This window comes from Maniola hyperantus, chromosome 10 (assembly GCF_902806685.2).
Source record: "Maniola hyperantus chromosome 10, iAphHyp1.2, whole genome shotgun sequence".
NCBI classification, from domain to species: Eukaryota; Metazoa; Arthropoda; class Insecta; order Lepidoptera; family Nymphalidae; genus Maniola; species Maniola hyperantus.
Window position 1 is genome coordinate 575,933 of NC_048545.1, and position 11,187 is coordinate 587,119.

Consider the following 11,187-nt stretch of genomic DNA (forward strand, 5'->3'; position numbering starts at 1 on the left):
GGAAATTGGCACGGGGATCACACTGAGATGCGACGTCGCATCGCAAGAACGAGATCGTGGGAATTAGCACGGGGATCACACTGAGATGCGACGTCGCATCGCAAGAACGAGATCGTGGGAATTAGCACGGGGATCACACTGAGATGCGACGTCGCATCGCAAGAACGAGATCGTGGGAATTAGCACGGGGATCACACTGAGATGCGACGTCGCATCGCAAGAACGAGATCGTGGGAATTATCACGGGGATCACACAGGTGCGACGTCGCAACGCAAGTATTGTGGAAGGGCTCTGTTGTTGTGAGCAGACGCTGGAGGGCGCGTGCGCGTTGCCGTGGGGGCGCGTGCCCGAGCTGGCGCTGAACCACGCGCTGGAGCGGTTCTTCGCCGAGCACCACTCGCCGGCGCTGCCCTACCACCAGGCGCCGCAGTTCCGGTACGTATGCAAAGTTTGGGTCACTTGAACTAAACATTTCGCCAGGCGCGACTTGAGAGGAACTCAGATACTCATGACTGGGTCTTAATTAATATCCATGATTCAAAACCATCGTATTAATTCTAGTACACGGTATCAACAGTAGTGTTACTCTCCAAGCTTCAGATACCTGCCTACGTGTTAGGGACGAGACAATACCTATCTCAAACTACCTATATCAAAATGTATATAACTCGTACTATAAAAACTTTACTGGCTTATGTAATAGGCTCTCGAAATAGCTTTAGTTACATGAATATGACTGTATGTTTTCCTTTTGTAATAAAAAAAAATTGTGTACAGCGAATAAAGTTGTTTATATTTCTGTACAGAGTAATGCTATCCGCTAGCCACCTTACCGCGCCGCCGGACGCGCGCGCGGCGCAGCACGCGGCGCAGCACGCGGCGCAGCACGCGGCGTGCGCGGACAAGCGCGCCAACGCCGTGTCGCAGTGGGTGCGCGCCGCCACCGCGCCCGCGCTGCTGGCGCACGTGCCCGACCACTGCGCGTGTCTGCTCAGCACGCTTACTCACTTGGGTAACTATGCCTAATTTTTATTCATTCAGGTACAAGTTAGCCCTTATCTGCAATCACAGCTGGTGGTAAGTGATGATGCAGTATAAGATAGAAGTGGGCTAACCTGGAAGGAGTATGGCAGTTGTTATTAAACCCACATCCCTTTGGTTTCTTTATATTATTTCGCGTTTTGTTTGTGGTATCATATCAATAATCATCAGTACTATCACCTGTCTTCGTTTTTGCTAGCGTGCGGTTACACCTGTATATCTCAGTTTTGATTGGTCACCATTATTTTATTTTATTTTATTTATTAGGAACACACACAATACATTAATTTAACACAAACTACGACACTTATAGACAAACACAGGCTGATAAATGTATCAATAAAATGTATACACAGCATTTGCAAAATATCTAGACAAATAAAAAGAACTTAACTAACTACTTAACTAAACAATTAATAATTAAGTTACTTAGGAGATGAACCCACCGTAAAATGATAAGAGCTTTTTTTGAATGCAGTAGCTGAGTCATGAAATATATCGATGCCAGGTATCTTTTTTGATATTTCGTTAAATTTTGCACATACACGCATAATTGGGGCTTGATTTCCTAGATGAGATTTGGTGAAAGGTATATGGAAGATTTTTGGGGACATTATGCTGAGCGGGAAGCTTTTTTCGGGTTTGTTCAAAATTGTGTATTTGACTAAATCAAAAATAAATTATTTCTCAGTGATTATTAAATAGAGGGTCTTCCAAAATACGTAAAATCCATTATACATAATATCTGTCTATCTGTCTGTATCCATTATACATAAAATCCACGTCCTTTGTTAGTTTTAAGTGAAATAACCATTTTAAATTATCGATTAACTTTACTGGCTTACGTAATAGTCTCTTGAATTAGCTTTAGTTTCATGAATAAGCTGTATGTTTTCCTTTTGTAATTAAAAAAAAACTAAAAAAGTACGTCATTATGATGTGACGTCATATTTCAGTATTTCATAGGATAAGTGCGCGTTTTGACGTTTGATAAAAACATAGTGATTTGATTGAGGTTAGGTGAGATACCCAATTTATCTGTGCCTAGCTCCTCATGTCGAGGAATCAGCCGGCGAGCTGGAGCAGCTGCTGAGTCGAGCCGTCGTCATCCTGGGCATGGAGCCCGCGGCCGCTGCGGCGTTGCCGGTATGATTTTTTTTTAAATTATTCATTACTAGCTTATGCTCGCGACTTGGTCCGCGTGGACTACAAACATTTCAAACCCCTATTTCACCCCTTAGGGGTTGAATTTTGAAAAAAACCTTAGCGGAGGCCTACGTCTTAATAGCTTATCTGCATGCCAAATTTCAGCCCGATTCGTCCAGTAGTTTGAGCTGTGCGTTGATAGATCTGTCAGTCAGTCACTCACCTTTTCCTTTTATATATTTAGACTAGCTTATGCTCGCGACTTGGTCCGCGTGGACTACAAAAATTTCAAAACCCTATTTCACCCCCTTAGGAGTTGAATTTTGAAAAAAACTTTAGCGGAGGCCTACGTCTTAATAGCTATCTGCATGCCAAATTTCAGCCCGATTCGTCCAGTAGTTTGAGCTGTGCGTTGATAGATCTGTCAGTCAGTCACTCACCTTTTCCTTTTATATATTTAGACTAGCTTATGCTCGCGTCTTCATCCGCGTGGACTACAAAATTTCAAAACCCTATTTCACCCCCTTAGGAGTTGAATTTTCAAAAATCCTTTCTTAGCGGATGCCTACGTCATAATAGCTATCTGCATGCCAAATTTCAGCCCGATCCGTCCAGTAGTTTGAGCTGTACGTTGATAGATCAGTCAGTCAGTCAGTCAGTCAGTCAGTCACCTTCTGCTTTTATATATATATATTTAGATTACTTAAAGTCCTTAGTTGAATAACGGAGTTGTATTGCTCACGGTCAGGTGTGGCAGCACTGGGTATCTGCATGTCCGGCGCGGTTGCGCCACGCGGCGGCTTCGGCCGCGGCCACGCTCACCACGCAAGACTACTTCGCGGCTTTGGGCGAGGCCGTGGCCAAGGCTATACTCACCGAGAGAGGTCAGATATACATAATAGTGTTCCGTAGCAGGACCGGAGGAACCGACAACTCAGCGGGTTGCGAAGCTGAAGTGGCAATGGGCAGCGCTCATCGTTTGAAATCCGATGCTGGATTGTCAACCTCGTACCGGAATGATGACATCAAATCTATTATAAATACTATCTGTCCCGGCTTACTCACGTGTGTAGTCGACGTTAGCACGACTAGTTTCGAACCCATCCGGGGTCCTTTTTCAAGGGAGTCCGTCCGCGCACGCGCCGCGGTTTTTACTCTATTTATAATGGAAATCACTCACGGTAGTTTAAACGCTAAAAAAGACATTAAATCTGTCTGCGGGAGCCGCTGGATGGCGGCGGCACAAGACCGTGGAGTTCCGTAGCAGGTATATTTAACTGTTTACATGTTTGTTTGATGCATTTATAGTCCGCAACAGGCCGAGATGGCAATCGGAACATGAGGCGCACGTCCCGCACACCCGCGCCACGTGTGCCACATATGACAGTTTATTGCTCAAGTAAAAGGAGGCGCCAGGATAACTAAATTTCTAGGTATTGTGGCACAATGTACAAAAAGAACTTTTTCTTTCTTTTTTTTTTTAATCAGGGAGCGCGGGTTGGTCGGCGGTGTGCGCGCGCTGGGCGCAGTGCCCGTGGTGGGAGGGCGGCGCGCTGGTGTCGCGCGGCGGCCTGCACGCCGCGTACGCGATGCTGCTCGCTCGCTCGCACTCCTACGCGCACTTGAGACAGACGCTCAATGCGCTGCTCAACTATGACATCAACTTGTGAGTATACCAATAACAATGTGCAGGTGATGTACACTCGACAGTATAGGAATAGGAAGATCCTCCCCTAGACTGTTATGCTCGGAACCCAAGTCGTCCGATCATTGTATATTGGGGCGTGTAAGCGATGCTGCTCGCTCGCTCGCACTCCTACGCGCACTTGAGACAGACGCTCAATGCGCTGCTATCAAACATGATATCAACATGTGAGAATATGTGACCCACTGCTACGATCTGCCACCGCTTAATTTTAATATTGATTTTGAATTGTGACAACTGTCGCCCTCCACTACCTTTCCACTACCGCAGGGGCCTACTCAATTATGCGCTATAGTTATACTGAGTGTACAGTGCGACAAGGCTCTCTTGGCACTTGGATGACATTGACAGGGGGACGCTGTTGGAGAACAAAGGCTTAGACTATTCAAACAAGAACAAAGGGGACACTTGACGGCAACGTTAGTTCCGATTTTCGCCACGCGCCAAGATAGCCTTGTCGCACTGTATGATGTGTTATACCTACTCTGCGTTGAAATATCATTCACACAGGCATATTATGCGCTTAAAGGTATGATTACGAACCCCGCTGCACGCAGCAGTGCTGTCGCGGCACTATGTTCCGCTACATTGCAGCCTAGCTCGGAATGTAATGTCATATAAGCTTATAGAGATTGTATGGGGACCAGTAGTGCCGTGACAGCACTGTGACAGCTAGTGACAGCACTGTTGCGTGCAGCGTGGTTCTATAGTACGACTATCGAGGCGACTGGACTCATGGTCTTTGACTGTACGTAACAGCGCAAGCAACGAAGTGATGGTGGCGGTGTGGATCAGCGTCGCGGGCCGCGTCGCCGCGCAGCAGCGGCGCGACGCAGACTGCGCGGACGCGGCGCGCGCGCTGCTGGCGCGCTGGGCCGAGCAGAGGCGAACGTTGCTGCAACTGGTCACGCTGCACTCCGCCGACTGCTGCCCCACGCCGCAGTCAGTACTATATTATCCTATTTTCTGTCACTTGGTCGGAAATTGCTTATTATTATAAAAAAAAAACGGTTTGAAAATCTTTCGGGAATTCTTTTCAATTTTTGTTGGCCTGGACAGTAATGTGCTATTGTATCTGTCCGCAGGCATCGGTTACTGTGTCGCCTGGCGCTCTGCCTCGTGTCTGCGTCGGAGGCCAACGTCAAGGCGTACGAGGCGGCGTGCGGCCCACTGCTGGGCTCCACGGACGCGGCGTCGTGGGCTCGCGGCGCGCGCGTCGACATGCTGCCGCGTCTCGCTGTGAAGCTCTACCCACAACATGAGGTGCGTATGTGTCCCCCCTCCCCCCTCCCCCTCACCAGGCATCTGATCCAGCTAACTTGAAAAAATACGAGCTTTAATACAAACTTTTATCCCCTATTTAACCTCCTTAGGAGATAGAATTTCCAAAAACCCTAATATACCTTTCTTTATTTTTAACCAAAACTTCAAATGCAAATTCTCATAGATATAACTTGAAAAATTATCCGTTTTTAATTGTCAGACAGATTAAGTGTTCTGTTGTCTTCTAATTAAATGTTACTGATATCAAGTTATTTGTTTGCAGTTATACTTCAAAGAGGAACTGGAACTAACTGCCAATTTAGTATAATTTTTTTTTTTCATTTTCATTTATTTTATAATCTGACTGAAATTGCTACTATTGTGGGCGAATACCAAAGATCTGGATCCATAGTACAGATAGATCAATAAATACTGAACGTTTTGAGCTCTTTATGAAAAAACGTTTTAAGTAGAAACACATTTTTGGTTCCGTACCTCAAAAGAAACTCTTATAGGATCACTTCGTTGTGTGTCTGTCTGTCTATTCCGGGGAATCAAAATCTAGTGTTCTTCTGGTTGACCTAGTATCATGAAATTTAGTAGGTAGCACTGTGTCTTATAGCACAAGTAAAGGAAAAATCCGAAAACCGTGAATTTGAAAAATTAAGAACTTTTGTTCCCGAAATAATTAGTTAACTAAATCACATCAAGATGGCGCTGACCGTCATTAACTTGCATGGAGATTTCTTGCACGATGGTGCGGAACCCGTCGTGTGCGAGTCCGACTCGCACTTGACCGGTTTGTTTGTTTGGTTACAGAACGACATATCTTTAAATTGCCTTTCTATGAGAGCTGAACTTTTTCTCAACCCACAGATCTATAGAGCGCACTCTGACTTAGCTTAGACTTAAGACAAGAGCTAAAACGAGACAGAGCTATATCTCTCACATAAGTCTGTCTTGTTTTAACTTAATCTTAAGTCTGAGCAAAGTCAAAGTGCGCTCTATAGATATATAGATTGTCACACGCAGAGTTGATATTTTTTATAGTACACGTAGCATATAAGTTGAACATACTTAAGAATGTATGAATTGTACCTAAGAAAATAGTTCCAGAACTTTGTAGGAGTTCTAACTTCTAGGTATTTGAAATTATATAAAAGTCAGTTTTAGGTTTATGTAGGTTTTTTATTTTAGTCTAATTCAATAAATAAATATTAGCGTGCTTAGAAGAATATTGCTAAAAAGTTATTTCGCTATATATATATATATATATATATATATATATATATTTACATCACAATACAGATCTTACGTCCTTTCATTTCGCATTATTGTAACGTCCACCACTTGCAGTTAATTTTCACAAACTATGTCAGCGAATACTAGTCTAATAAGCGATGTCGAAAATAGTGTTCAACTTATGTTTTTAAATAATCACTATATGTTGATATACAAATATTCATATATTGCCAGACAGAGAGAAACCAATAAGGACTCCTATCCATATTACCAGTTATCAGGATTCCCATGAAATACATGTACTGTTATTTCATTTTCCTTCTTATAGCAATTCCTTTGTATTATGCGACGTTGCCGCTCTTATAGGAACTTTCGTTTGCAGGTATTTCATAGATAGGTAGATATCTCATACCTATCATAAATTACTAGGTACCTACTACTTAGTTTACAAAAAAAATCAAATATTGGTACTTAGTAGAGCAAATTAAAATCTACAGATCGTCAATTCTTGGAGTCTAGAGGCAGGGCAGAGAGCACCATATCAAAAAAATCAAAATCAAAATAAAAAACCATTTATTTCACGTAGGCCAACGTGTGGCTCTTATGACATGTCAAGAATCTACCACCGGTTCGGAATGCTGATTCTGCTGAGAAGAGCCGGCAAGAAACTCAGCAGTTGCTCTTTTCAAAACAAAAAAGTTACAAGAAGTAGCTTAACTATCTTGTGGACAGCTGAAGCAAAGCCGAATAGAATAGACATATTTTTTATTCAGATAAACTTTTACAAGAGCTTTCGAATCGACAAATGAATCTACCACTGGTTCGGAATGGTGCTTACAATTCTACACACGTTAAGAAGGGCAGACAAAAGTAGCCCCATTTCCGACGGTGGCACCCGTTCACGAGCATGACGCATGATCCAGCCATTGCTTCATAGACTGATAATAATAGTGAAAACCTATGTAGGTACTTAAATAAAACAAATATTAAGATCAAACTAAACATTTATTAAACAAGTATCTTCTTTCCATAATTCTTTCAATGAAACAAACGCTTAATTATAATCAACGCTTATTGGTACTAAAATGACACCTACCTAATACTTACCTACTTAATCATTTAAAGCTAAACTGATAGCTACTATATGTCTTGGAAAATCAAAAGTTTCTTAAAAACCCAAGCCCACGCGGGCGAAGCTGTGGGTATCAGCTAGGACACTAATAATACGGACGTCAGACATCATTCAGCATGAATGTTATAGGATAATCTGGCGTCCATATAAGGGTGCGTTTTCACTGACGCGGAGCTGGGTGGAGCGGAGAGGAGCGGACCGTGAATTAGCCAATCACAGTGCTCGAATGATGCGGAATGGAGATTTCGAGCACGGTGATTGGCCAATTCACGGTCCGCTCCTCTCCGCTCCACCCAGCTCCGCGCTGCTCAGTGGAAACGCACCCTTATGTGTAAATGTTAAAAATTAAATCAAGTTTAATAGTAAAACAAGCACTATAATAGTGTAAACAGACAAAAAAATCACCAAATATGCCTTTATCAAAACACTAAATGAAAGAGCATGATAAAATAATAAATATACGGACGTCAATCAAGAGTTATATGACGATATAACTATAATCTGGCGTTCGTATTATGAAAACACAGACAAACATCGAGCGCAACTACGGCACAAGAGCGCTTTGGAAGTCAACATGTGTGGCTCACCATTCTTGTACATATACAAATGCAAAAATCAACAACAACATTGGACGTCAGATATCGAAATTTTCTAATATTTGGACGTCTAATAATACTGAGTGTGAATATTTTAGGGTATTCTTACGTCCGTATATCTATACTAATATTATAAAGCTGAAGAGTTGATTTGGTTAACGTGATAATATCAGGAAATATTAGATAGATTTCAAAAATTCTTTTTTAATTTCATAGCCTAATTCTTGAGGAATATTAGGTATAGACTATTTTTTATTCCGATATTCCCACAGGATCGGGACTTACGCGGGTGAAACCGCGAGGTGCTGCTAATGGGTTATAAACCTACAAACGTACAATAATCAACTTTAACAGTATTATTTACCTAAGTTATAAAACATAGCTTACAAAAAGTTAGATACAATTAAAACTAGTGTAATACGGATGCCAAATAACGCACGATACGCATATTTTAAGTAATTTAGCGTACATATCTAAGACAGAAAAGGTACTGCTAATGGGTTATAAACCTACAATAATCAACTTTAACAGTATTATTTACCTAAGTTATAAAACATAGCTTACAAAAAGTTAGATACAATTAAAACTAGTGTAATACGGATTTCAAATAACGCACGATACGCATATTTTAAGTAATTTAGCGTCCATATCTAAGACAGAAAAGTTACTGCTAATGGGTTATAAACCTACAATAATCAACTTTAACAGTATTATTTACCTAAGTTATAAAACATAGCTTACAAAAAGTTAGATACAATTAAAACTAGTGTAATACGGATGCCAAATAAATCACGATACGCATATTTTAAGTAATTTAGCGTCCATATCTAAGACAAATAATAATTTATATATGTCAACTGACTACAAAACAAATAAATTTTTACATAATTTAACAAATATAGTCTCACACAAAAAGGATAAGTTAAGTAGGCAATAACTTATGACAATAATGTTGCGAAGATTAGGAACAATAATTGCACTCATCTTTAGGATAATGATCATATATAGAAAACTCGCAATGAGAGCACCAAAACTCCACACGATCAAGAAAATAAATTATATTTTCAGGAAAATTCATGTCAGCAACAATATGCCACGGTTTATTGAACAAATCGACAACCCTTTGGCAATTAAAGCAGTAAAATCTTATATTAAAATGAGTTTCCTCCCAAGGCCATATTAGGTTGTTAGTCAGAATATGATAAAACAAATCTTTATTTAAAAACCTGTCAATATCTGCAATAGACTCCATTTTCCGAAACAAATCTCAATAAGTGGATAATTTATTCTCAAACTTAAGGGATCCTTGAAAAAAATACTAGCAAGATTATGCTCTTTTAGGCGGTCGAGCACCAAATGTTATACGTAAAGTATGCCGGGTACTGTACCTAAATTTAAAATTTTCGACGTCAGATGTCATTCAGTATCAGGCGTCCATATATATACCTGTGTAAATGTAAGGAAACTAAATCAAATCTAAAACTTAAACTACCAGTAGTTACTATAGTGTAAACAGACAAAAAATCACCAAAAGGTGACTATATCGCATAACTAAATGGAAGAACATGTTAAAACAATAAATATACGGACGTAAAAACCATCCTTGTACAGTACAAGGATGGTTTTTACGTCCGTATATTGGACTGCGAGAACGAGATGTAGTTTCAACTACCGGCAGTGTCATTCAAAAGAAATAATAGCACTGGAGTAATCCGTCGGAGGAATCATAAACATGCCTATTTATTTTTTGTATAGGCATTTTGTATGAAAACTTTTATTTTTAACCAATCTTTGTTGTGCAGAATATCAGGATGCTGACTACGAAGATCCTCACACTCATGGCGTTTTGGTGGTTGTTTATTTTTTATATGTTTGCTAAAAAACTTAGTAACTATATTTTTCTGCTGTGTGGTCCAAGGAACAAGGTTTCGTTTTTTCTTTGTTTTAGTCTCTGTAGCATTGGTAACATCATTAAGTGGAGTTAACTTTGGAGTAATGACAGGGTTATCGTTTGTAAAGTCCGTTTCATTCGGTTTTTCAGTCGGTATTGCAGTATCGTATTCCATTATCTCATCACCATCATTATTATCGTGGTGCTCTGCATTCTCTAACAAATCTTGTTCCAAATCTAAATTTATGTCATCCAAACATTTGCCTTTATAAGAATCTGCATTGCCACTCTCCATGAGCAACAGTAGTTTGGATAGTTTGGCCGTCTGATACACGTCATCGGGTAATCTATAGTTTTGTCTGTGTACAGCCTGTGTGTGTCCCATAAAATTTGCGAGTTGCTCAATGTCAGACTCTTTCAGGTTAAACATCTGGGTTAATGTAGCCAAATGTTTGCGTAGCTTTGTTGTAGTAATAGCTGTGGGATTTTTAGCTCCACTTGCACTTGCGTACTTTTTCAATACTTTATAGCCACATAATGTACTTTCCGTTCCGGGTTTTGCAAATAAAAAGTCGTTTTTATCACTTATATAATAACGTCTCACAGAGACTAACAAATCTATGTCACTTTGGACTTCGTCAGTCAACAGAACAGGCACACCTCGACCTCTTTTACCCCTTATGACTATACGTTTAAAACTTTTTACCAACATTTTTTCCGCACTTGAAATTGCTCGGTCAAATTCCTCATATGCACTATTGTCATTGTTGCACTCTTGGTAGGTGCTGAGTGGTAGTCGTTGTAGTTCACCAGGCCGACGTCGGTTGAGAAGAAGAATGCGGCAGTAAACTGTCTCTGTCAGAGTGTTGTACGCTTCAATGTTACTGTTTTCAGATTCTTTTAGCTTAGATGCCGCTGACATAGATTTTTCGCAAAGATAATTTTTGAGGAGTTTTAAGTCGTTTGCAAGAGGAACAATGGTTACTTTATTCCATTTCTTCAAGTTTAAGTCATTGCAGGCCTGACTCGAAACATCAAACTTCCAATTAGCCTCGATGAGATGAATAAGCGTCTTAAGATCAGCTTCTATTGTAGCAGTTTGCACGCTGCTGCCAGATTTTAATGTTGTCATTATTGCAATGTTGCAACACTGTTTTAGGCTTGTGCTGA

At 40.7% G+C, this 11,187-nt stretch overlaps 1 protein-coding gene across 4 annotated transcripts in view; it reads left to right on the forward strand.

Moving 5' to 3' along the window:
* Positions 1-6,428, forward strand: part of Epg5 (ectopic P-granules autophagy protein 5) — a 33,556-nt gene extending 27,128 nt beyond the window's left edge. For 3 of the 4 annotated variants that reach the window (XR_011237179.1, XR_011237178.1, XR_011237180.1), the window contains 9 exons: positions 309-436; positions 808-1,013; positions 2,091-2,188; positions 2,937-3,072; positions 3,677-3,854; positions 4,653-4,835; positions 4,979-5,156; positions 5,440-6,109; positions 6,155-6,428. Coding sequence is in view for 1 of the 4 variants with exons in the window: in XM_069501159.1 (XP_069357260.1) it covers positions 309-436; positions 808-1,013; positions 2,091-2,188; positions 2,937-3,072; positions 3,677-3,854; positions 4,653-4,835; positions 4,979-5,156; positions 5,440-5,484 (1,152 nt within the window). In the remaining 3 variants the exon portion in view is untranslated. Of the gene's footprint in view, positions 1-308; positions 437-807; positions 1,014-2,090; positions 2,189-2,936; positions 3,073-3,676; positions 3,855-4,652; positions 4,836-4,978; positions 5,157-5,439 lie in introns of all 4 variants that reach the window. The other variant, XM_069501159.1, reaches the window with a different exon arrangement.
* The last annotated feature ends 4,759 nt before the right edge of the window (positions 6,429-11,187 follow it).